The 26,939-nt window shown below is 31.5% G+C and overlaps 8 protein-coding genes and 1 pseudogene across 9 annotated transcripts, besides 3 other annotated features; 6 read left to right on the top strand and 3 right to left on the bottom strand.

The window, feature by feature from the left end:
- Nucleotides 1–748: part of a mobile genetic element that runs on past the window's edge.
- On the bottom strand, nucleotides 109–505 carry TVAGG3_0356060 (annotated as a pseudogene). Its single transcript has one exon. A coding segment is annotated over exon 1 (397 nt).
- Nucleotides 749–1,541: 793 nt separating the features above from the next.
- Nucleotides 1,542–1,881: a mobile genetic element.
- A 211-nt stretch (nucleotides 1,882–2,092) lies between these two features.
- TVAGG3_0356030 (protein serine/threonine kinase protein) lies at nucleotides 2,093–2,539 on the top strand (the record flags this gene model as incomplete). Its single annotated transcript, XM_001318034.1, has 1 exon — nucleotides 2,093–2,539. The coding sequence occupies one exon, from the start codon at nucleotides 2,093–2,095 to the stop codon at nucleotides 2,537–2,539; it is 447 nt and encodes a 148-aa protein (XP_001318069.1).
- A 405-nt stretch (nucleotides 2,540–2,944) lies between these two features.
- Nucleotides 2,945–4,539, top strand: TVAGG3_0356020 (protein phosphatase 1 regulatory subunit 32 family; the record flags this gene model as incomplete). The annotated part of the gene is made up of 1 exon (XM_001318035.1): nucleotides 2,945–4,261. One exon carries the CDS (start codon nucleotides 2,945–2,947, stop codon nucleotides 4,259–4,261), a length of 1,317 nt encoding a protein of 438 aa, XP_001318070.1.
- A 127-nt stretch (nucleotides 4,540–4,666) lies between these two features.
- TVAGG3_0356010 (PSP1 C-terminal conserved region-containing protein) lies at nucleotides 4,667–5,719 on the bottom strand (the record flags this gene model as incomplete). The annotated part of the gene is made up of 1 exon (XM_001318036.1): nucleotides 4,777–5,571. One exon carries the CDS (start codon nucleotides 5,569–5,571, stop codon nucleotides 4,777–4,779), a length of 795 nt encoding a protein of 264 aa, XP_001318071.1.
- Nucleotides 5,720–6,685: 966 nt separating this feature from the next.
- Nucleotides 6,686–13,859, top strand: TVAGG3_0356000 (aggrephagy protein; the record flags this gene model as incomplete). The annotated part of the gene is made up of 1 exon (XM_001318037.1): nucleotides 6,686–13,810. The coding sequence occupies one exon, from the start codon at nucleotides 6,686–6,688 to the stop codon at nucleotides 13,808–13,810; it is 7,125 nt and encodes a 2,374-aa protein (XP_001318072.1).
- Nucleotides 13,860–14,210: 351 nt separating this feature from the next.
- On the bottom strand, nucleotides 14,211–14,883 carry TVAGG3_0355990 (pectin lyase-like family; the record flags this gene model as incomplete). Its single annotated transcript, XM_001318038.2, has 1 exon — nucleotides 14,422–14,883. The coding sequence occupies one exon, from the start codon at nucleotides 14,881–14,883 to the stop codon at nucleotides 14,422–14,424; it is 462 nt and encodes a 153-aa protein (XP_001318073.1).
- Nucleotides 14,884–17,009: 2,126 nt separating this feature from the next.
- TVAGG3_0355980 (spectrin binding) lies at nucleotides 17,010–18,272 on the top strand (the record flags this gene model as incomplete). The annotated part of the gene is made up of 1 exon (XM_001318039.1): nucleotides 17,010–18,272. The coding sequence occupies one exon, from the start codon at nucleotides 17,010–17,012 to the stop codon at nucleotides 18,270–18,272; it is 1,263 nt and encodes a 420-aa protein (XP_001318074.1).
- Nucleotides 18,273–20,114: 1,842 nt separating this feature from the next.
- Nucleotides 20,115–21,304: a mobile genetic element.
- Nucleotides 21,305–21,449: 145 nt separating this feature from the next.
- On the top strand, nucleotides 21,450–24,013 carry TVAGG3_0355960 (barbed-end actin filament uncapping; the record flags this gene model as incomplete). The annotated part of the gene is made up of 1 exon (XM_001318042.1): nucleotides 21,460–23,928. The coding sequence occupies one exon, from the start codon at nucleotides 21,460–21,462 to the stop codon at nucleotides 23,926–23,928; it is 2,469 nt and encodes an 822-aa protein (XP_001318077.1).
- A 1,976-nt stretch (nucleotides 24,014–25,989) lies between these two features.
- On the top strand, nucleotides 25,990–26,779 carry TVAGG3_0355950 (uncharacterized protein; the record flags this gene model as incomplete). The annotated part of the gene is made up of 1 exon (XM_001318043.1): nucleotides 25,998–26,474. The coding sequence occupies one exon, from the start codon at nucleotides 25,998–26,000 to the stop codon at nucleotides 26,472–26,474; it is 477 nt and encodes a 158-aa protein (XP_001318078.1).
- Between the last annotated feature and the right edge of the window lie 160 nt (nucleotides 26,780–26,939).

Below are 26,939 nucleotides of genomic sequence, written 5' to 3'. Positions count from 1 at the left end.
AATTTGTGTAAATATCATGATCTTCTTTCTTAATCGTATTAGTTGCATATGTCACGTTTTTAAGAGCTTTTTTGAATTTTTCGGAATCTAAAGGTGGTGAAAGTAATATACAAGGGTATTCTTCATTATCAATAAATTGTAACTTATGTTTACGAATAAATTTAGTTCCTTCTTCTGAAAGTGTTTCATCTATTTCACCATCTAATAAATTTTGTGTTGATTCTGAGACATAATTTTATATCTTTCTTCATGAGATTTCTGAACTTCTGATTCTGAAGCTGGGATATTCATTAAACCCTCTACTTCATTTTCATTATATTTTTCAACTTTCTTAATTCCTTAATTTTTCATCTATTTCATCTCTTATTTTTTCCAGTCTTTCAATTTCATTGTATTCATCATCTTTAATCCGTTCTTCATAATATTCAGGGAAAACATCAGGTTCTTTAGGTTTTTCTTTTTTAGAAGTGGGATATAAGAAATTTATAACATCATCTTTATTCATTTTTCCATCATAATCAAACTCATTTAAAAACTCCGCAAATTTTTGACAATTTCTTAAATAAAATTTATCAACCTCATAACCCGCCTCCTCTAATATATCCTTTATTTCCTCATTTGTGAATCCCAATTTTTTCACGTTGTTAGTTTTGACGCTCATTTCATACAAAATAAAAAAATAAAATGTTCAAAATTGTAAGACATGAATCAAATAATTGATTTCATAAATTCAAATAATCATTAGTTTCTTAAAGTTCAATGTTGAACTCATCAAATTCTTCTTCATCAACATCATTATCTTTAGCGAGTTTAATTACTCTTTCAACTCTATCTTTTGATAGTCTTGCGTTTAATTTTTTCTGAAGTTTTTCGTTACCAAGTTCTAAAATTTTACATGGATGATATTTAAACCTGTTAAATTCTTTTTCCTCAGTTTTAATCATTAATCTACAAAGAACTTTAGTGAGGTGATTTTGTTGTTTAAACCATTTATCATTAATATTTGTTATAAATTCAATATCCGGAATTAATTCCCAAATTTTTGAATTTTCGATTAATTTACCATCAAATGCAAAAGCAATGGGTTTAATATTAAACTTACCTTTATAAAATAAACTTTCTATGTAATCATCAAAATAAACGTCTACTTGTTTAACCTGGGTGAGAATTGGTGAAAGTTTATCCATTAATTGATTCACAGTCACGAATCTTGTTCCGTTCATTTCTTACGAATTAAAAAATAAAATAATAAACATAACTAAGTTTTAATTTTTCGTAAGAAGTTTATTTTAAAATTAATGTTAATTTTTTAAAGTTTATTTTTTAATGTGTTTATTACATCATTTATGGGCTGAGTGTAAATGTCTTACAATTTTGAACATTTTTTAAATCTTGATTTATTCAAAAACGTAAGAATAAAAACCGTAAGAATCATACATTTTTTACTTCATATGTCAAAAAAAATGTTACAAAATCGTTCAATATTGTATGAATTCTTACGTTTACAAAAAAAGTCACACAACCCGCACTCATATACTACTTATAAACGAAATTTTTTACCTTATGAACTTTTGATGGAAATATGCAAATTTAAAATAATAAAGAAAGCCGCGAGCGAAGCGATCGGCTTAGTTCGAAGATTTTGATTCAAATCTTTGCTGATCTGTAATTCGCGGAAGCCGCGAGTGAATCGAGCGGCTTAGGTCTAAGATTTTGATTCAAATCTTTGCTTATATTCCTTAAATTCTTTATGAAACTCGCAACAGTTCCATAAAAAATTTTAAATTCTAAACTGTCGAAATTACCGATCGGTAATCACACCCTTCACGGGTATGTCACTTTTTACAGGTGTGTCACTTTTAGCTAAAATTACCCCTACTCGAAACCACAATTCACAGAAGAAGAACTATACAAATACAGCTTCGACATCTTACACGCCGTGAAAGCTTGCCATGATTGCAATGTTGCTCACTCAGACATAAAACCTTCAAACTTCTTAGTCGACAAATATGGACGCTTGAAGATATCTGACTTTGGTTTAAGCACCGTGTTTGAGAACAAACAAGTTTGCCACGTATTTAAAGGGACAAGAATGTTCATGGCTCCAGAAATTTTCTCACAAGACAGCGATAACCCTATTTGTGCCGATGTTTGGACTATTGGCGTCACATTGTATTTCATGGCAACAAGAACTTTTCCATTTTATTCTTCTGATCAACTCAGCCTTCAAAGAATGATCGAAGCAGGTATATATGCTGAAGATGAGATTCATAATTTAATGCTCAGAAAGGTAATTTCCAGATGTCTAGAGGTAAATATTCACAAACGTGCAACAATTGCTGAGTTGCTTGAGATGCCATACTTCAAGCAGTTCAAGCCAGATAGTATCCCTGTTTCTAATAGCCAAATGAAGGCTTCAACACTTATTATTAAACCAAGAATCAAAGAAAATTCACTTGCCAACAAATCTCAGTTAGGATTCCATAGAGGAAGCTCCAGAATTCACTTTGCTCCCATTCAAGCTGTTGGCTCAATTTAACTTTAATTGAATATTTTTAGAATGTTCAATATTTTTGTTTAATCTTTCTAGTTGTTTGTATATTATATAAATGTATGTTTGAATTTCTATAAATCCTCTCTATTTTTCTCAGTTCTTTCAATGAAATTTTATGAAAATTCAGAATTAGATATCTTAATGTGTATATTCCATCGTGGATTGTAATATTTGGACTTAAACCTTATTGGTTATATCAGATTTCAATCGATGTTTAGCATTTTGATAATCAAGAATATTTGAGCAAACATTCTTTGAAAGCGACTCAATCGATTTATATTAAGTATGAGGCTAGTTATTTAATTTTATTAAATATCAATCAATCGATATCTATTTTTTTTATTCACGTTATTTGATTCAATATTGTCACGTTTTTAATAACGTATTTAAATGGCATTTAGCTTTCCATCTCGTGGCGGCGACCCAATGCTTGAGTCGTTCTACACGACAGAATACACATCAAAATACTGCCGTCCACAAACTGTTGGATATGCAACTCGCAGTCTCAACGTTAGCGGCGGATCTGGATCAAATTCAGGCGTTATGTCAAGATCCATCACTGAGCCCGTGGCAAAGGATAAAAAGCTTGATCCATTTTACACATCTGAATACGTCGCCAAATATCGTCCACCTCGTACACGTCAATTAAGAACTCGTAGTTTGTCCGTTGATGAAACAGAAATTCCAGCAGATGCTACACTTTCATCGGGTGAAACATCCAGTGGTCCGAAAGCTTCTGGTTTTGCTTCTAATCAGCATGTTTCTTCAATGCTTCTCAACAAGCTTGACGACAAGGACCAATTCCTTTCAACAAGTCATGCTACACACTCCAAGTATTCAACAATCTTTACCTTAATGGAACCAAGATCTGTCGGATTAAGCACAATGGAACGTTCTGGTTACTGGAACGAGCCAGAACCAGGTGCTGCTACAAAGACACCAGCTCAGAGAACCGCTGAAATAAAGACACGTGATATCCAAACAGCTGTTCCACCAAATTCTCTCAAGATGTTGAAGCGCAAGAACCCAGTCGAAGCCGAAAATGGTGGCAAGGGTCCAGAATGGGGATCAACAACTACAGGATCAACATACGTTAAGCACGAATCCAATCATGACCGTTATTGGCGTACAAATCGCGACCTCATCGGTAAGAAAGAGGCCGATTCATTCACACGCCAGCACCTTACAATCAACCAGCCAGCTATCGTTGATCAGGTCTCTACAACTCATGATACATATCGTCATCCTCCTCATCGTGGCTCTCCTGTTATTCCTAACCGTACAGCCATTGAGCAATCCGGCTATACATACTCACAGATCCCTACAGCCAACAAGACTCGCCCACTTTCCGATAAAACAGCTGAAGATCTTCATCCAACAGAAGTTGCTCGTCTTAAACGCGTCAATACTCCAGAGTATCAGAACCTTTACAATCCAGATCCATGGGTTTCAACAGCCCAGATCTCATTCCAGCAGCCACCAAAGACAAGAGCAATTACAGCTGTTGGACCAACAAGACGTGGACTTACAGGCTTCTGCACAAACGAGTCAGTTACTGCTGGTGCTCCAGGCGATGCTCGCGAGTTCCAGACTGGCATCTCTGAGATGAAGGACAAGTACACTGACCCACACATCAAACTAAGGTCTATGAAGCAACAAACTGCCAATGTTGTTGAAAGATCTGGTTATTGGGGCAATGACAATTAGTTGCAATATTTTATCATGATTTTTTTACAAATTTTCATTTCGATATCTATATCATCGTTTTTTTATTTGATTTATTTGATATATAAACACTTAAATTGTTTCTAAATAAGACTTCCTGCTATCATTTATGACATCACATTACATAATCTCAATTTTCAGCTTATATTATTTACGATTATAATTTACAAAAGTGGCAAAATTAAACGATTTGATCTCTTGTCACTTTTTATTTTGACAATGAGAAATTTTCTTTCTTTGTTTTACCTTCTCCTTTACTATTTCTTACTATTATTCTTTTTGCAATATAAACTTTAAATTCTAATTAATATAATAATGAATGTAGAAATCGATAATTGCAATATAATCGTTAATTGATTATCAAAGGTTATTTTGAGATTACATTGTTTTAATAATAGATTATGCATACTTATCATTGTTAAGGGAAACTTCAAATGAAAAATGTAAAAAATAAAAAGTGTGGTTAATTATAAAATCAGATCTCTATACTGTATCGTTTATTTATGCTCATTACGCTGGAGAACATCACGGATGGGAGCATTTCCATCATGCCAAACCATCCAAATACGCATTCCAAATGTCTTGAACAAAACACGCACAAGGCTTCTAAAATCAACATATTCTGTTGATGTAAAGTAAAATGTAAGTTTCTTACTGTCGAACTGGAATGAAGCTCCGGTGATAGACATCGGAAGTCCCAATTCTCTGGCTTTTGCCTGACAAAGCTCCTGAGCTCTGCGCTCACGCTCTGCTTTTAATGGTAGCTGTGAAATTTCATGATGAGAAGCTGGGCGGACAATAGACTTGCATGCTTTAGCATCTTTTGTCTGTGGATGCTTTAGCTCTTCTACGATCTGGCCAATATCAAATCCGCGGTCTGCTTCTGTTACTACGTAGCTATTTAATTCGAGGGGTTCTTCCTGAGTCCATTTGTATAATTCAATGCGATTTGGATGAAACTGAACATTGTAATAATGGTATTTAGACTTTGCTGATGGTATTATGGATGTGTTGATTTCTGGTTCAAGAGTTGGAACAGCGCCTTCAGTATCTTCCATAAAAGACAAAGCTGGAGCTGATTCTGCAAAAGGAAATGGACGTGAATGCTTTGTTGGGCTGCCGAGCTCGGGAAATCCACCATCGAACATAGGATTTGGACTCTTTGGGACATCTGGACGGATTAAGTCGTTATCATCCCAGACTTCCTTGAGTGAGGATGGAAGTAGCTGAGAGTATATACTCTCTTCTGCAGGCTCGTCAACTATAAGGTCCCAGTCTTGGTTCATATTCATTCAATAAAGATTTGTAATCGAACGATAAAAGTTGTACATTCAATTTTGTTGACATGAATAATTGATGGATCCAGATGCACTACCAGCTTAAATAAAGAAAAACCCATCAAAATCAAGGAAAGCTGTTATAAATAAATTTTTCACATCTTTTTGATTGTCAATTATGCCTTTTGAGGTTTTATTAGCACACATTAAAAAAGAATTGATCGTATATTGGAACATTACCGCCTTAGGTACTTTATATCCATTTCTGCAGATTTGTCAGGAATTTTATTTGAAATTCATTGTTTTGGAGTTGATCGCATTACAGTATTTGGTTAAGCTAATAGAATGGTTTTTAATACTTATATATCCTCATTTATTTGATTTAAACAACATTTCGCCCGATTTCACAAATTTATAATACCACAAACATTCAGTATTGATAATTTTAGCTTAACAAATGAAACTCATTCATTTGATACCGATAATGATTGAAAAGTCCGATCAAATTTTCGTTCAATCTTATTTTCCTAATTTATTTTCGTCTTTACTGTTACAATACTAAATGTATTGACCAAGTGATTGTTTTGGCTAATCGCACATGTGAATTTTTTGTTATATATTTAATCATAAAAAAATATTAATAGTAAAGACAAGCTCATAGCAGCAATTTTAAAATATTTTAAAGTTAATTTACATTTTTACAATAGATATTGCTTTGAATGTATGCCCATTGTTAATTTTTTCATTAGAATACAGAAATTAGTGATTAGCTTACAATAATTTGGTCTTCATTAGAGATAATTTGCTGGTTCCATTATAGTTATCATTATTACCCAAAAATTTGGATCGCTCAGACTAAAATTTGTGTTTCCAAACTTTAATAATTCAATGGGGATATGTATTGGTACTTTTATGGTACTACCCTCACTGAGATGTGTCAAATCCAAGAGATGACGCTGTAAATTAACATTATCCTTTTTTTGGAATTTGAGCTCACATAACCGTAAATAATGGGATGAATAATAAGGTTATAAAAATTAGCCAAATATAAAGGAAATGCATTAATAATGCAAAATGCGTAATTTTATAAAACTAATCATTTGAACCGCCCTTTGATTCTAGAGTTTTCATGAAAGACTTTCCTCAACTGTCCTTCACAAGGACTATTTCACATCCTATGATTGAAGTATTGAGGGAGGTCAATAACTCCAAGATGCCATATGAAAGTGATCCGCAAGAATGGCAAGATTTAGCGAGATTATTTACGATTCCACAAATTGATCGCCAAATTATTCAACAGGCATACGATGGACTTGTATCTGATGTAAATAACAATCTTGTCTTTTCCTCTTTGCAAACAAACATACAATTTGATGAGGCAAGTTTTCTTCTTCTAAAAACTCAGCTAAATGATAAGTCTTTCACTTCAAAAGCAGCTGTAGATTTGATATACTACTTCATCATTGCGTGGTTAAAACCAAATAACAATGAAAAAACCAAATATTACTTTGATTTTCTAAATCTGCTTGATAAACTTGAAAATATCATATCGAAAGATATAAGAGATTTTCTAATTGATTCTCTTACACTAAAATACAATTCTTTCCCAGAAAATCAAGTTCCAATCGAAATTATTAACAAATACTATTCTAAATGCACAAAAGAAAACATATATACTATTGTAGATATACTTGATAAAGCGATCCAAGTGAATGACAGTACGAAATACACTCAAATTATCTCTACAATCACATTATCTGTCGAAAAATCACCAGAATCTTTTTCGTCAACAGATTTTTCGAGACTAATACAGATACTTTATCCATTGGTTTTCGATTTAAACCTTCATTCAATAGGATTATTAAGTACATTAACAAAAGTTACTTCTCAGCCAGAATTATTTGACGCATTCGCTGAACTCCCAACACATATATTCTTTCCACTAGATCCCGACCCGAATTTTACAATTGAATTCACCCAACCAACATTTCACGAATTTACAAGCTACAACTACGAGTACGACTACACATTTCAAGAGGATATAGTCTCGTATATACAAAGAGAATCCCTATCTGACTTCGAAGTGACGGGAAACGTCAAAGATTTTGTTTTGCCAAATCATAAATTAAATGTTGTTGCTTTAGCTCCTGTTTTATGTGAAATTCCGGAGATATATGCCACGAAATTCTTCGAATCGTTCGCAGATGTATTGATTTTAACAAAAAATAGGTATGACTTGTATATTGACTTTTTAGCTTTGTTGCATCACCCGAACAAGACGAAATACACCAAGAAGATAATGGAAGCGATAAATTCTTTCCCTGTTTTCACTTCGGAAACCTTGTTTTTCAAACATGATTTGGGATTAATTGGAATTATTAGAGATTCAATACTTACGGACTTTATGACATATAATATTGAGAGTCTACAATCATTATTACATAACGTTCAAGACGCTCCTTTCATTTTTGCTGAAATTTTGGGAAGATTATTGTTTAAATTGCATTTATCAAGATCGTATTCGTTCATAAATGAACAAATGCTTGATGAAATTGTTCATTCTCTCAATATACTTCTTTCTATCCTTCATGATTCAAAATATGAAAAATACCAAACTCAAATTCAAGACGCAAGGTCAGTAATATACACATTTATATTCACTATCATTGAAGACAAAGACACTGCTTACAGATGTTTCTCTTCAGGAGGTTTCGCAATTAGTTTTTTGTCGAGAATTCTGGATAACTCTCTGAAAAACCTTGTTTTGGAGTACTTTTCAAAGGTATTGAGTGGATGCACTCCTGAATTAGCTGATAATTTAACTCCTGCCGTTAAATTTATTGGAGCAATATTTGATTTTGCCAAATCTCCGAAATTCGTGCAGAATATCATTGATCTCTTAAAAACAATCAACAATGCATTGAATATTAATAACTCTCTCGTTGAAGTTTTTCGAAATATTATTGATCAAGTGACAGTTTACATAACTCTTAATCCTACACCCGATATTATTAAAGAGTGTCTCGAATTGGTACTCCATACTCACATATACATTGAAGATTACCACTTATCTAACATTCAGACTCAAAGAATCTCCGAAGCCATTCAATCTTTGGAGTATTCGGAGCCAAAGGAGTCAATAATTTCATGTGTCCTAGGCATGGCCGGTAGAAGTCGCTCGATTAACATGTCAGGCATGTTTTTGCTGCAAAATCACGAACTTATACCTTTATTTACATCATTGTTCTGCTCAATAGAAGGAACAAGGAAGGCTTTGTTGTATTTGGATACGCTTTCGAAACATTCAATTCGAAATACTTATTTAATACAACATAGCGAACTTGATTTGATATTAATTGAGAGTATAAACAATTATCCGAACGAATTTGATTTCGGAGGGTTACATTTTAGACTCAAATACGAAGAATCAGATATCGAACAATTAATTCTGCCAATAATCGCATTCCTATCGTCAATGCGATCATCCCCATACGCTGCAGCAAAATTTATGACACTTTTCGTACCTGGAGAAGAATATCCGAAATATGCCATTCCTGCAATGCAAATTGCGAACAAAACCCTATCCGAAATATCCCAAACACCACGTAATTTCGTTTATTGTGGCGTAGAAAACCATGAAACGTATATAAATGGAATTTTCGGAAATGTTTTGAACGAAGGAATGACGTTAGCCTTCAATTTATGGATCGACACTGTTTATGCACAATTAATAAATGCACATCCGATGCTAATTTCCATTTTGGATGAGAATAACTGTGCAATAAAATTTTTAATCACAGGAAACACGTTAATTGCGAAGATTTTAACGGTTAACGGTGTCAGTTCTGCTGTTATTGCTCCAAGCCTTGATTCCTGTAAGTGGTTGCCTGTTGTAATTTCCATAAAAAGAATCCAAGAAAATTTATTACAATTTGAATACTCAGTAAACTCTGTTCTTTCGCAAACATTGACTGTACAAATGCCAAGATTCTCTGATAATCAGTTAGAAGTCCGTTTGGGAGCAGTTTTTGATGGAAATTGCGAAAAAGAAGATGCTTTGTCATATTCAACTATGATTTCAGACTTATCATTGTATCCAGCCGCTTACAACCTCAGGGATGAGAAATACAAGATGCAAAACCTTGTAAAACAAAAGAAATTTGATACAAAAGCATTATTTACATATCCAACAGAAGGAGTTTCACGATTTACATTGACAGAAGGTTTGGCATCTAACTTTGAATCATTTATTCCTTTCTTTGCTTATCTGGACAAAACACCACCACATTTTTTAGACTTATTAATTGACATGATGAAAGAACTTTGCAAGATTGGCACTCATTTCGACTTTTCTGTTATCTCATACTTATTAAAAGTCGAAAACAACGTTGATTGTCTTACATATAATTTATGGTGTCGCTTTGATTCATTTTTAGAATCTATTACAGATAAAGATCAAATCAAATCATTGATCAATAATATTGTTCTTAGTGCTGATCTTTGGTGTCGTAGTTTATCTAAAGAATTCACACGAATTGTTAACAATTGGCCATCTCTGCTTGAATTCAACTTATTTGATATCATTCCATTCAGAACAGTCCTTTCATATATGCGCGTTTACTTCTATCATGATCCCGTTGAGAAAGAAATTATTTTTGAACGTCGAAACGACTTTGATGTTACCACATGTTACAATTCTATGCTCCGTCTCCTTAAATCACACAAAATGACTGAAATGGACATGGCCGCCATCATTTCACATTGTGGTTCATGTCAAGATACAGAACAAGTTGTCAGTTTACTTTCTATTCTTCAGAATAACGGTAAAACAGAATATACTATGATCCCTCGTCTCTGTTTTTACCTTCTTAAACCTCGTAAGGAAAAGATATTCATTGCTACATTAAAAGCCATCAGTTCATTAACAGGTGATCATTTCGCACATTATGTTGAATCGATATGCTCCGTTATTAAACCAATCTACTGTACATCGGAATTATTTGATGGATTAATCCAAATTGTCAAAGATTTTCCATTAATCTTCCCATTGTTGATCATTTGTTCTATTGAATTAGAAAAATCACAATTCGACCGAAAGTATTGTGAGATTACAGCTTCAAGTCTTCAACCTCTTCGCATTTGTCCAAAACTAATTAATCCAAGTTGGATCATTTGGCCTGCTATTTTATCTAATTATCTTGAGAGCAAGAGTTTTGTTGATTTAGTTAGTTTCACAAGTAATCTTATTTTAGATTGTGACAGTTTCACATTCTTTGAAGAATGTATTGCATATTTAGAACTTCTTAGTGCAACACGCGATGAAAATTACCTTGTTTTCATTGGAGATTTAGTTAAAATTATCATCGATATCAAATATTCACCATCAAATGATCCACGCTTATTTACATTATGCTCAAAAATTCTTTTACTTCATCGTGATCATAAACTTATGTCACCAAGTTTACAAGAACTTTACGAGAATTCACCATTTAATGAAAAAGAAATTCCATTGAAACTGACAAGGGACAAAAAAGATAAAATCACAATGTCAGCCAATTTATTTGACTTGTCCGACATTACTAATACAGCAAGCTCTCCATTGGCATCTACAACAAGATTAAGTGTTGGCTCATTCAATACAGTTTCATTGTCTAATTTACCAAAAATTGAGATTGATTTCATGTCAAAAATTTCAGAGTATTTGAAATCATATTCTTCAGAATTTGAGATCATTCCACAGTTTGGCTACCGAGGCCATGAAGCATTGTTACAAACATGTTGCCAAATCTTTACAAACATGAAAGAAGTTTCTAATGTCGAATTGCCAATCGGAATTTATCTTCAAAAAGTCTGTCAAAGAGAGAAAATCGATGTCACTCTTCAAACACTTTTAATTGACTCATCAATTCATTATATCAATCAACACACAAATAATGATGATTTGAAATTATTACAGCACCGTACGAGAAGTCACTGGCTTGCAACAGAAAAACGAGCTAATTCATACACATTGTTATTTGATACAACAGTTGCAAGTATCGCGAGTGGCGATATTGACGCACAAGTTGAATTGTCCAATTTCAACACATTACAAGTTCACAAACAGTGGAACAAGATTATGAAATTTTTATTCAACAGTAGTAGTTCATGGTCTAAGAAGACTCCAGAGTACATTTACAGTAAATCATTCCGAGTTTGTGGTGATCTTGAAGAACCATTTATCAAACGGAAAATTCCTAAAGAGATTTCATTCAAATACTACGAACCAACACAAAACAAACCATGTAAAGTTGTCAAAATTGACAAACAAATTGATGCCCAATTTTGTATGACAAACGATAACTTTACTATCCGAAAAGAAGGATTTTCTAATGTTTACAAATACACTGAATTGAAATATGTATTACAACGTGCTCCATTCCACAGATACACAGCTATTGAGTTGTATTTCCATTCCGGTAAGACAATTTTCCTTGATTTCGCTCCAATAAAATCTATCCAAGACATTGTCAAGAAATTTCAACAACTGTGTCCGAATTCAGCTATTGTCCAAGTTTCTAATTTCCAGACATTCTTCCACAAATTAGGAATCACCGAAAAATGGTTGAAAGATGAAATTTCTAATTTCGAATATTTGTTATCATTGAATATTTTTGGTGGCAGATCATTTCGACATCCTGCTTTGTATCCCATCTTTCCATGGGTTGTTTTAGATTTCATTTCAGAACCATTGACAACTGAACAAATGCGAGATTTACAGTGGCCTATCTCGGCACAAACATTGGCGCAACGAAAGAACTTGAGTCAGAAATTGGAAGACAACAGTTTTCTTTATTTCTCCGCTCCTTCTAATCCAACAATTGTTGCACATTGGCTTTTGCGGTTGGAACCATTTACAACACTTCATCTTGACAATGAAGGTGGTCATTTCGATGTTGAAAGTCGATTGTTTACTAGTATGATGTCTACAACTGTTCAATTTTTAGAAAGTGGCTTTAGTTGGGAAATTGTTCCAGAATTCTTTGATTGTCCGGAATTCCTTTTGGATGTCAACAATAAAGGAATCAAAGATGTTGAATGTCCATTATGGTGCAACAAACCATTCAAGTTCATTTCATACCAACGAAAAGTTTTAGAGTCTAATTATGTTACAGAACACTTAAATCTTTGGATTGACATGATCTTTGGTTATGCACAAAAAGACAACAAAGTTCGTAAACAACGATTGAATTCATTCAATGATATCTTGACAGAAGAAGTTTGGAACACAGAAGAAACGCAAGATATGGATGAAGATGTTATCGAAGTCACATTAAACAAGTCCGGTCACCTTCCTTCTACACTTTTTAAGACACCACATCCACAAAAGAAAATTATTTACGAGAAACCATTTTTGACTAAGATGGTCACCTCACATTTCGAAAACAAACCATTGATCGAAGAATGCAGTGTCACAAACTTTGAATATCCATTGATTACATATTCAGTCCTTTACAACAACCGACTTATTGAAACCTTAATTTTTGACATTGAAAATCATAAAAACAACAAAACGATATTTTTGAAAAACATTGATCAACACTGTCAAAAATTTACATTTGTCAATGGTTTTGTTGTTATTCATAGTTCTAAGAGTATCAAAGTTTATTCATCTAATGGGAATGAACAACAAAACATTTCTAATTATCACCCAGTTTTATTTGATCAAAACTCAAAGAATTTAACATTTGTTTGTGTTGATGCTAGTATCAAATCACTGAAGAAAGATTTTTGTATTCGTACTAGTTTGACCGACCGAATTGTCTGTTTATGCAGTAGTGATAAATACCGATTAATCTGTCTTTGCACAACATCAAGTCATTTAGTTGTTTACCGATATGACGGTCAGTTCCACTACGACATTGTTATGGACGAAAAGATTCCACACAAAGTTATGATTACAGAAGAAACAGGTACAATCTTAGTTTACTCATCAAACTCAGTTTCAGTCTATACATTGAATGGTTTCTTAGTTAGTGATGTCAAAATCAACTTCCGGATTTCATGTTGGACTAATTTCATCGATAAGAACTACATCGAATATGTCGCATTAGCCGATCCAACAGGGAATGTATACATCAACCGATTGACTGATGTGACATTAGACAAAGCTTCATGCCGATGTCCATTGTCTATTCCTGTTTCAATTTCATATGACCAAGGTGTTATTTGTGTTTTATCACAATCAGGCAAATTATATTGCATGCCATTATAATTTATTTGATATTATATTTTATTTATTTTATTATTTTATTATTTTGTTTGTTATCATTTAAACGAAATTTAATGTTTTTAAATATCACTCATTCAATTTTTGCACTATTTTAAAGGTACAGTAACTTCCTTCCAACCAAAATTTTGGTCTGAAACTCTGGCTTGAAACTATCCGCGTAAAGTAGTCAAAAATGAATGTATTTTTTCTTTTATATTTTTTGCATATGTAACTGTTGCTATTCTTTAATAATGGATTTGATTTTTAATAATGGTAAACTCCCAAATTTTTCAAATACACAAAATATGTACAAATTCAATTTTAAATAATCGTTTTTGCGCATTTTTGCACCCTATGGAAAACCTCATTAATACAATCTTGAGTTATATTAGCCCCACGAATTATCAACAGAATTCATTTAGATATCGACACAGGATGATTCAGTACGTGAATTATATATCAAAATAATGCAGTAGAATATTGGTATAAAATTGAAGATTACGATATTATGAACTTTATAACAATTAGATCAAGGATCTCATATGTTAACTAAAATCTTAGAATTACGTTTTTAATCTTCTGTACTTTTACTATTTTGTTAAAATTGGATTGAATTATGATCTTTTTAAATTAAGAAAGCATTCAAGAGTTAAATTTAAAGAACAAAATTCATCAAAAATATGACTATTTTTCTTTTCAATTTCATTTAAAATAAGTTCGATTGAAATTGGATTTTCTGCTTCGCATTTACCTAATGAAAGAAGTGAAAGTGGAAGATCAAAAGGATCTGTTTCGATTTTATCTGTATTAAATGAACCTCCATAAATTTTACTTGCAGACAAATCATCTCCTCTGCAGTGTATAACTGTAATAATACCATTACTTTCACAACTAAAAGTATGGTCTGCTTTGTTTCCTATGAAAATACATTCTGAAACTGTAACATTTGATGGTGAAGATGATGATGTAATAAGACCATAACCTCCTTTTGAAATTTTTGCTGTGTTGTTTTTGAAGATTGAATTTTTAACAAATGAATCAGGTGTTTGCCAATGAAGCATGCAAATGGCATTCATTTGTTGGTTATCATTAGAAATGAAACAACAAAAGTTAACATTAGATGGATTATTTTCTAATCGATAACCAGCCCATCCTTGACATCTCGTATAAGTGTTGTTTGTAGAAATAAGAGTTTTATCTCCATACCAATGATATATACTGGAATATCCAGTGTAGTCATGACCGCATTGAAAGAGAGAACTTAAGTTGACAAAATTTTTGTTTGTTGCTGTTTGAACTTCTGTATATGAATGCTTTCCATTGTTTGGTGTGTAGCATTTAATAGAACAAAATCGGTCTTGGACAATAGAACTGTTGCCATAGAAGTAGATGCAACCACCGTACCCTGAACTTCGTGTAATATTTGTATATGTGCATATCGAATGAAGGAATTTAATAGAATCGATACTGCAAGAAATGACATTCGATGTAAAATTAAAGAAGTTTGAAGAAAGTAAAAAGAAATTTTGAGAAATAGTAGGTTTCTTGTTTGATTCGATGTTGGAATAGTTTTCTCCTGGTGGTCCATAGTATTCTTCCCAGATATCTTTAGGAACTCCAGCTTAATCAAAAGCTAGATTTTAAAAAATGTCAAAAATTTTAAATATTTTATTCGATAAAAGAAATAGCAATTTTATAATTAGGATGAATTCAAATAAATTTTAGCTATTTGTCTTCAAAATTTACGTTTCCGAAATCTGACACTTCTATTCAAATCAACAAATTCCAAAGTAAACCTTTCGAAAATACACAATTGCTATTTATAAAAGTTGTTGAAAAGATTCCAGAAATTGATGATGCTCCCCAGAATAACGATTTTCTCAAATCAGCTGATTTATCAAAAGCAAGTATTACAAGAATTTTGAATAATTTTTTGAACACCTCTAAGCTTAAATGCTTTGTATTACTAGAGTATGAAGTTAACTTTGGTGAATATTTAGCAATTTCATCTAATATCAGATTCAATAATGTAGATTTTACCTACTTATCATCTGCAAATACTAAATAGTTTTATGGTCATTGCAATATTACGCAAAATAGAGTCAATCAAGATTAAAGTTATTTAATAGATTCAATTGCTTCTGATTCATGCATAACTTGTGTCAATATCATTAAAAACAATCAGTCATTAGGTGAATTAACTTTACACGCATCAGATGAGTTTAATTATGACTCACCATCTTACTCATAGAAATCTTCAATATTGAAAGTTGCTTCATGCAACAATATATGTAATAAATGCTCAAATTATGTCTTTCTGATTTATTTTTTATCTGACGTTTTTCATTTGTAATTATTGTATTTGAGGGAATGAATTTGATATCATTTTACTCCATGATCCGGTTCAATTGAATGGTTAGAAATTCAACAACAGACAATTCTAGTTTTCTTATTCTAAGTGGAAATTGATAGCTTTACAAAATGAAAATTTTATATTTTTGACACTGATTCGCTGACTAATGCTAATTCTATTTATTATTCAACTAGTGGAAGTTAACAAAGCATTAAAGCATTATACGTCACTCATGAATAAGTACAAGAAATACATTGATACGTGGGATTCAATCTACAAAATAGATTCGGATGAAATAAACTCAACAGCAGAATTGTATAAAGAAATCAAAGATAATTTGATAGATCCTGGATACTTTACACCACAAGATATGATTCGATGGATAGAACCAGTTGGTATGATTAGATTAAAATATCGACATTCATATCTAGAGATAATGAAGAGATTATATGATGAATATCATTGTAATGAAGCTTATGATATCATACATCTTACAAAAGTAGATATTGATATTACTAAATCCCTTATTGATTTAATAATAAAAGATGATGAAAAAATGTTAGCAGATGTAATGAAACAAAAAAATTTAAATCTAAATGAAATGCTCATGAATTGTTGCAAACATGCGTCAGTTAAATGTTTCAGGTTATTAATTGATGAATTTAAAGCTAAAATCACTAAAGAATGCCTTGATGCTGCATTTCTAGGAAATAATCAATATATCATTGAAATGTGTTTGAGAGAACAAAAACCTGATTCTGTAACAATGGAAAATGCAATTACATCTCATAATATGGAAAATGTTATGAAATTGATGAATGAATATGGCATAGCAATTACTATATATATATGTGTGGTATTTACAAAAATCTTCAAGCATTTTTATTATATTTAAAAGAAACTAATGATATCAATGCATGTTTTGTATTTTCTCCTGGTTTTCATATCCAATATCTTTGTGAATATCTTCATTCGAAAGGTGCAAATATTAATCATGTGTATTCTAGTACAGATAATTACACAGCACTTTATGTTGCAGCTCATGAAAGACAGAATGAAATTGCAAAATATCTGATTACCCAAGGAATTGATATTGAAAAAATTAACAATCGATATGGATCTGTATTTAATGTCGCTGTAATTTCAAATAACACAGAATTGGTGGAGTTACTTAATTCACGATGGGCACTTATTGAATCCAAAAGAAAAATTACCGATTTAACAAACCTTCATATTGCAGTCCTAAATGAAAATAAAAGAGTTGTGGAAATTCTGATTTCGCGAGGTGCAAAAATAAATGACAATAGGAATATGTATCATATCACCCCTCTAAGTCTTGCATCACTATTAAATTATAAAGAAATTGCTCAACTTCTTATTTCACATAATGCAAGTATCAGCTTTACAGACATTGATGGAAATAATGCTATTAATTTTGCATTAATGTATAATTCTGAAAAAATCAAGGAAAAAATTATTACTGATTCAGGTGAAATTTTCAAATTATATGGTCAAAATTCTGAAAGTAACAAAGATATGATTGAATTTCTGATTTCAAAAGGTGCAAATGTCAATGAAAAAAATTCACATGGTAATACACCTCTTCATATTGCAGCATTATTATATAATAAAGAAAACGCCGAAGTATTAATTTCTCATGGTGCAGAAATCAATTGTTTAAATAAAAAACGACAGACTCCTCTTGATATTGCAATTATGCGTTATAAGAGAGAAAATGAAGCCTTTATGAAAAATAATGAATTTCAAATGAATTCTATTCTAGAAAATAACCGAGGATTAATTGATTCTTTTCATGAGGAATCCGAAATGGAATCTCTCTTAAAATCACATGGTGGCAAAACTAACCCAAACAGTAATTTCATTGATGAAGATGATGATATTTTGTATGAATATATCATCAAGGAGCACCACAATTTGTACAACGATTTAGCAATGGTTTCTTATTTGACACTTGCGTACTTGATTTTGAAGCACTTAGATGAAAAATTTAATAATCTATACTTTTCGATGTTTTGCAACATAATGGAATGGATACTCACAGGAATTATTTGCGTTCATTTATTCTACTTTTTCAAAGCACTCCTCAAATAGTTTTAGAGTTGAAGGAATAAATCTTTTATTCCTCAATTATACATTGAATGATATTTATCAGAAATATGAAGTAAAATTATGTTTATTATAAGTGTTTCCATTAAAATTTGAAAACAATCGACAGATGTCATGTAAATATCATATAAAGCTTGTGTAAATTATTTCTTTTTTCAATGCAAATCCACATGTGCTTATATTTTGTTCAAAACCCTTGATAAGCAAATATTCAATAAAATATAATAAAAACTAAGTATTTCTACAAGATTTTTGCTTCCAATTCAATACATATTATCATTACATAGTAATTTAAAAAGCAAAAGCTATAGTTTTGATTAAAGTTCCAATAAAAATGAAACCTTGACAAAAATAAAGTAATTAGTTCATAGAACTACAAAGGATTTTGGATATTTTACATGTTGGAGCAATACCTTCATTAAATTGGAAAATTTTGCATACGGTACGACTGATCTTTTGTCATTGTATGACATTCTGAGAAAAGCACTTTCAAAATAGATATGTAATGTGCTGTCCATCTTTACTCGGTAATCTGTAACATGATGGCTCAAGATTTCATTGAAAATTAAAAAATATAAATCTCATTCACCATCAAATTTCTGTTATATTAAATCCCATTGCGAAGTCAATATCATTTAAAAGTTTATTGATCTCCCAAACCAACCATCAAGATTTTGATTTTCTTTGATCGAATTCAAATTCAATTCATGTGTAAGTAAGGGTTTCGTTTTGCGAAAAAAACGTACAATACGCAATTTCGCTAAAAAAACATTTAGCTAGCAATTTCGACCTTTGACTCCACTCAAGACGTCACTTTTTTAATTTTGCGGTATCATATTTTTGGAAAATCTTTATGAATATTATATAAAAAGTCTCTTTAATATCTATATTTCATATTTTTATCGATTTTAAAAGTTTTTGCGAAAAGTATTCAATTATTTTTGCTATTTGGTCGGGTAAATGTCAGATTTGCGACATTTTCTGATATGATATTCAGATTCTACGTTGATAATAATGCTTATAGAACCCTCTTGCTATTGTGTCAAAATTGCGAAACCGATAGCAAAAATATCTCGCAATATCAAAATTGAGATATTGAGTGAATTATGCATTATAGAGATTAAAAATCTGATTTGTGAAAACATCTCATCAGTTTCTAGCTAATTCAAAAATCTTTACTATCTTATTCGATTAAAATGAAAAGGGAATAGTTTCATTATGCTTTAAATGACAGCCTTATAATATAATCATAGTTTTCGCTCAATATGCAGCATTTTTTTTCGAAATCTATGGTCAATATCCTAAATACTGATTGCTTTGCATTCATATCTCTTACATTTTCTATACCCACATCACTATTCATTGCTATTCTTATCTTTTTCATTTTTGTTTGTTTCTCATAATTTCTCAAAAAACATGATAACTTGATATTTGTAAATATCATACTTTATAACATAAATAAGAACTTGACCTATTAAGAAAAGCAGTAATGAAAAGAAAATCTGAAATTCATAAAAATTACAAGTTTCTGATGACAATTAGCTTAATTAAACCAGGTACAAGATTATATAATTGTATTTTCTATCCAATTATCCATATAATATCTTATCCAGAAAAAATAACTTGATCAATACCAAATGATTTTTTAACTAGTAAATAAAGTATTTTCTTTACACACACATTGTATATCATAGTTTTTTTTGGTTTTGCAAAACATCCAAAAACAAATATGCTATAAAAGTGACAATTTTAGCAAAACGAAACCCTTAGTGTAAGAATTACAAATCAAAATCTCGATTCGGCCACTCTCAAAAACTGTTACATCACGAGTAGGGGTAATTTTAGCTAAAAGTGACACACCTGTAAAAATGACACACCCGTGAAGGGTGTGATTACCGATCGGTAATTTCGACAGTTTAGAATTTAAAATTTTTTATGGAACTGTTGCGAGTTTCATAAAGAATTTAAGGAATATAAGCAAAGATTTGAATCAAAATCTTAGACCTAAGCCGCTCGATTCGCTCGCGGCTTCCGCGAATTACAGATCAGCAAAGATTTGAATCAAAATCTTCGAACTAAGCCGATCGCTTCGCTCGCGGCTTTCTTTATTATTTTAAATTTGCATATTTCCATCAAAAGTTCATAAGGTAAAAAATTTCGTTTATATTATTGCAAAATAAAATCTTCATTATCAAAATAATATTAAATAATAATATAATATAATTTATAAACAACTATTATTTAATAAAGTTTAATTGCCAAGGTTCATCTAATTTTTTGATTTTTAATGTTTTATGAATTTTATTTATCATGTATATATCTAATGAAGATTATATATGTAGAAGATAAGTACCTTAATATGTACGTAAATTTTAATGAAATTTATACAACATTATAAAAATTTATGAATAAAAACTTGATATAAAATAACATTTTTATTTTTACTAAGAAAAAAAAGGTTTTTGATAATAAATTTATTTTATTTCGAAAAAGTAGCAATAATCGTAAAGGGTATTGATAGGCTTGCTAAAGTAACTAATTTTAGCTGTCAAATACTTTTGTATTTTGAAGTAAATTAGTATAAATTTTTTTTACTTTTATTTCAAAAAGTAGCAATAATCGTAAAAGGGTATTGATAGGCTTGCTAAAGTAACTAATTTTAGCTGTCAAATACTTTTGTATTTTGAAGTAAATTAGTATAAATTTGTTTTTACTTTTATTTCGAAAAAGTAACAATAATCGTAAAAGGGTATTGATAGGCTTGCTAAAGTAACTAATTTTAGCTGTCAAATACTTTTGTATTTTGAAGTAAATTAGTATAAATTTGATATTATTTTAACTCCCTTTGAAAACCTCAATTTTCCATACAGAGGGAACGGGAATAGCATCCAATATTCCCTGAGAATGGTTGCGCATTCTCAGTTCCCTCTATATTTCGAACGAAGCTCTCATCGGTCTTTTTTTTTAATACTAAACGTTTTTTTTCCTGTCACTTTTAGCTAAAATTTGGGTTTGCCGTTACATCACATTCAATTCTATATCGTCAAACACAAAATTATTCTGTTGAGCCATTTGATAAAATATTCCATACCTAGAATAAATAGAGCGTTTCCGTGATGATTATATTGAAAGCAAAGCATTCAAAAGGTGTCAAAAATTTCGCTTCAATCCGATGAGCGACAATGACTACCATTTAGACGCGAAGGACAAGGAGAAAGTTGAGAGACTTGTTCCTTCCTGGGAACGCCAGGTATTTCTTGCCTTCAGGTGCAAACTCCAAATAGACGGAAAAGATATAAAAGACGGAGTTGTCGCATTGAGTGAGCATTACATCACTTTCTGCAAGAAGTCTTTTATGGGAGGAATTTCGCATCTCGAAGATGTCCATATACTTGACTTAACTTACTTCGGAGTTCCTGGAAAAGATTTTGTTGCTCTAAAAATGGAGGACAGAGAATTATCCATACAAGGAAATGAAAAGGCCATGAAGAGGTTTGTTGTTTGTCTTTTCCGAAACTACTACATCATAACTTCTTATCTTCCTAAAGAATACAAGTTGAAATTCAGGCCAAAGGATCCGGATGACTTCCCTAAGTTTGACCCACGTCTCTCTCCAGGCCAGCAGTTCCAATTCCTTTACAACGCCTATTGTATGCAAGATAAGATCAAATATAACCATCACATCGTACAATGGGTTAATTATACTGCTATCACAATGTCCGGTGTCTTCGACTTAAGCAAAATCCCTTACCATGATATTGAAAATTCCTTTGCAAGTACCGTAAATATCGGTCCTGTCTTCGACGCATTGACGTTCTTCCCAACACTACACGGAATCGTCATGAGGAATGTCGGAAGAACAGATTTGTTCCTCGCCGCGGCTCCTTTGTTGTCAGAATCAACAACTTGCCAAATATTCGTCGCCGAAGCAAACAATATCGTTGATGGATGCGATGCAATCGCTCAGGCATTTGTAGACAACAGAAAATTACCATTAAGATACCTCGATATCTCTGATAATCCAATTTCTGATATGATTCCAATTTGTACAGCGGTTTCCCATCTCAAATCCGACGTATTCTACCTCGATTTCTCAAATACAGGCATGAACGATAAGGCTGTCGTTGCTTTGATGACATCAATCGAGAAGAACTCTCATTTATGGGGAATCAGGTACTTAAACCTCGGTGGGGCATCAGTTAGATCATCAGGAGCCAAGGCAATCGTCCAAACTCTCAATGCTTTGAAGAAAAACCGAAAGAATTTTATGAAATCTTTCAATCCAGGCAATGTCAAGAGCGGATTGTGCGATATTCTTCAGATCCTTCATAAGAGCCAACCACAGCTCTTGCATCTTTCCTTAAGAGGCTCTAAAATCGGAAAATCCGAATTTGGAGAGGTTTTAACTTTCTTAGCCAACGCAGAATTCTTACAATCACTCGATGTCAGCGATTGCGGGCTCAAGCCTGAGCAAATCGCCCAAATAATCAAAGGAATTACTTCAAGAAGCATCAGCCAGTTCAATCTCAACCTTTCGAATACAAAACTTGGCGGAAAGAAGCTCGACCCTGTACTTGAAGCCCTCAAAGCCGCTTCAAATTACTCTTGGGGCACTCTTTCCTTCAATTCTACGAACATGGACGCAGATGACTGCCTGAAACTGGTCAAAGTCCTTGACCAATGCAGAGGAATCTACGGCATCTCGTTCAACGACAACCTCACCCCTAAAATGAAGAACGTTGGCGATGCATTACGAGAATTAGTCACATTTGCTGATCTGAAGTATCTTTCCATCAAAGGTGGCAGCAACAAACTTGGTCCCATGATGGCACCATACATCAAATTGGCATCCCGAACCAAATTGGAGTACTTCGACCCTTCATTTAATAATTTCGGCGAAGAAGGTCTCGACGCCATCGGAGATATCATCGAAAACTCAAATACATTACAGAAACTCTACATAGATGGCTCAGGAACTACAGATGCCGTCAATATTGTCAGAGTCCTCGACATATTGAAGAATTGCCAGACAATTCGTATCATGCCTTTCCCATTTGATGACGTCTACAATATAATGAAGAAGGTTTCGAAGTCAAATTCCAAGCAATTATACCAAATGCTCTCTGTAAAGCAAGTTGAAGCACAATCCGCAATCCAACGCAATCAGACAGCAGCAGGAATCAAGACAGAACTCACCGAACACGAATACAACCCTGAATTAAACGAACTTGTACAGCAAATCATAGATTCCGTGGCCCAAACAATGGGAACACAGAAACCATACGAACACTCCGCCATAAACAAGGTGTTTAACATGCCATTCCCTCATTTGGACGAAGTTGACGAGAAAATCGAAGTTGAAGACTCTCCTTTGGCAGAAGATGGAAGCGACGCGTACCATACACCTGAATTCTCTTGCATCGTGAGAGAAGAAGACAACGACGCTCAGTTGATTTCGAATTTCAACTCAATGTGCGTCGGAGAAAGAAAGAGAAGGGATTTCTCTACGTTCGATGCATTCGCTGTACCTGATTATGACGAAGGAGAGAAAGGAGATGCTTCTAAGTCTGCAAGAAGAAAACCTTCGAAATTCAGCGAAAGCAGTGGCTCCGGTGATTATTCTTCCAACTCTGAGGACTAACTTATATTTATATATTTACTATTTGCGATGTTATTATCATATTTTTTAGAATTATATTTAAAGACTAATTTATTTTCATTTTTATTGATATTAATACACATATAATTATCATATTATGTATATGTTATACTGATAATGAATGATTTTTTAGATTATTTTTTACTTTCAACTCATTTTTAGGTTTTCTTCATATTGATATGCATGAAATCATCAAACAAATGCTAATTATACTGATGATGAATGATTCTTTAGAATATTTTTTAATTTCAAATGATTTTCATTTTTTCTTCAAATTAATATGCATGAAATCATCAAACAAATGCTAATTATACTGATGATGAATGATTTTTTAGAATATTTTTTAATTTCAAATGATTTTCATTTTTTCTTCAAATTGATATGTATGAAATCATCAAACACATGCTAATTATACTGATGATGAATGATTTTTTCAGAATAATTTTAATGATCAACTTATTTTTAGTTCTTCTTCAAATTTATATGCATGTAGTCATAAATATACATTATTTATCACAGTATTCGTATGTAATACTTACATCGAACCATCAAATATCTATAACTTATAATGATTATCAATGAATTTTCACGCAAGTTAACTTATTTTCATTTTTCTTCATATTAGTATGAATGAAAGTATGATTGTAGATAATTCACCACAATATCTGTATATGTTCCTGATATTAAATCATAAAATACCTGTGGATTAAATTGTTGATGAATGAGAATTCAATAACAACTTATATTAATATATTAAATGTCTTTATTCACCTTAATGTATGCAAATAATCAGATCTATATGTAGTCAATGTTGATTTTTCCCTAATTTATCAAAATATTTTGAAATATCACCTTATTTTTATATTCTAATGGCTTTCACTCATCACAGTATACATTAAATCATCATACTTGTATGTACTCTACTGTTGAAGAATGATTTTTCTAAATATTTCAATAAATTCAACTTGTTTTTCTTCGGAACCATTTGACTCATTTTAATCAATGTAAAACAATCGGATTCATATGTATCTTATACTGATTTATATCATTTTATTACCTAATAACTTCATTGAAAATTATTCCATGAAATCAATTGTATACAGTAACCAAAATTATTGATTAGATGATCATTATTATTTATGTGAATTTAAAACTCTCATTTACATTGTTATTCCAATTCATTCTATTTTTATGGGCGGTATTATCAGTTGCATTAAAAGAATGCCTTATAATATACATCATATGATTATTTGTGGAAAATAGGCAATGGATCTTTCCTTTGATCTTCAATATTTAAAAACTCATATTAAAAGCCTTGTAGAATCACCTTAAGTCGAAAAGTGTGAACATCAAGCAAAATGCATATCTATTGATTGGTATAAAATAATAGCGGATAGGAGGAGAAATGTAAAATTGTAATTAAAAACAGTCTTGTTTGGAGATTAATATGATTCACGCTAAACATTAGGCAATTAAGCATGAATCATAATTTATTTCTAAATCGATAAAATGTTGAAGTGATATATTGAATTTCGATTATTTTGCAGATTTTTTCATCGTTTATTTTAAAATTGCTAGATGGATATTGTTTATAAAGTTAATTGCATAATCTGACAACTCAATTGTATTCCTCAGAAAATGAAAATTTAAAAATATCGACATGTATAAATGCAAATATAATATCCGACCATAAAATTAATTCTATGGAGGTTAAATTCAAAACCTAAATTATCTGTTTATTATGTATATCATTTAATTAAATTCAGAATAGGAATTATAGTTGCGTTACTTTAGAAATTTTTGAAAATGAATTCAAATATTTGAAATACAAAAACATCTATATTATCTGAATTGAAAAAGTTACTCTTTCTAAATTATTTTATTCCGAATTCTTTTTGACAAATTCTTATGCGAAATTTCTTATCCAATTGAAATTTTATATCATAAATAATGCTCAATGCGATGGAAGATGAATTTCAAGAACAAAAATTTTGATTGCTAAACTTGTTATCAATTTTTAAAATTTATTAGAATACAAATTTGTGAAAATTATGGAAAGCAAATCATGTCTAACAATAAAATTGCTCAGTATTACTAAAGGATTAACGCTGCACATTGTTGAACCTGACTCTTTGATTAATGTACTTCGACAAACTGAGGGTTCTGATAACATTTTTATATACAAAGGCATGAAACTTTCCGATACATTTAGTTTTCGGTACTATAATATTTCAAATTGGGACTTAATATGTTCAGTCGATCCTTTCAGGACAGAATCCAAAATTAATAGCAAATTCGGAGATGATTACATACAGGAAATTAAAAACGAGAAATTTAAGTTACTCGAAAGATATATTAATAAAGTACATAGCTTCCCACGCTTATATCGTAAGAGCGAATACAATTTGAGGAAATTATCAAACCTGCTTGATGGTTCTGATAAAACAATTGTAGAACAACCATTTTTGTCTCCACCAAAGCTAGAATGCCCTTCATCTTTACCTCTTCCTCGATTCTGGAATCTTTAATTTGTTTGTTTTTATTTCTTAAACATTCATGTATTTACGTATGCTATAATATTCATTACATCATGGTTTTTAAAATCGTTGCATAAAAGCGTAAGATCCAGCAGATAATTTATCTCAACTTCGGATATATTATTTTGAATCTAAGTTTGCACACTTTCACGTATATTATATGAAGCTGTTTCATCATATTTCATCATAATTTTACAACAAAATCAACCAAAAATAAACAATAATAAGCAATTCCTAAAGTCACTCAATCCATATTATGCAAATCAAAACTAAGTTTCTTAATATATGGCCAAAAATAATCTTATCAAATTTATACGAGACAATTTAACTTTGTTTTTGTTTGCCATGAAGTTTTCTAGTCATTTATTTAATATTGAAGTAGAATTTCTTCATTTTGAAATAGTTTTTTTGGTGAATGTTGATTCATCTTTTTTGTCTGCATTCTTTATCAGCAGA

This window comes from Trichomonas vaginalis, chromosome V (assembly GCF_026262505.1).
Source record: "Trichomonas vaginalis G3 chromosome V, whole genome shotgun sequence".
Lineage (NCBI taxonomy): Eukaryota > Parabasalia > Trichomonadida > Trichomonadidae > Trichomonas > Trichomonas vaginalis.
Note: the sequence above shows the minus strand (reverse complement) of the source record. Positions and strands in the feature narration are given on the sequence as shown.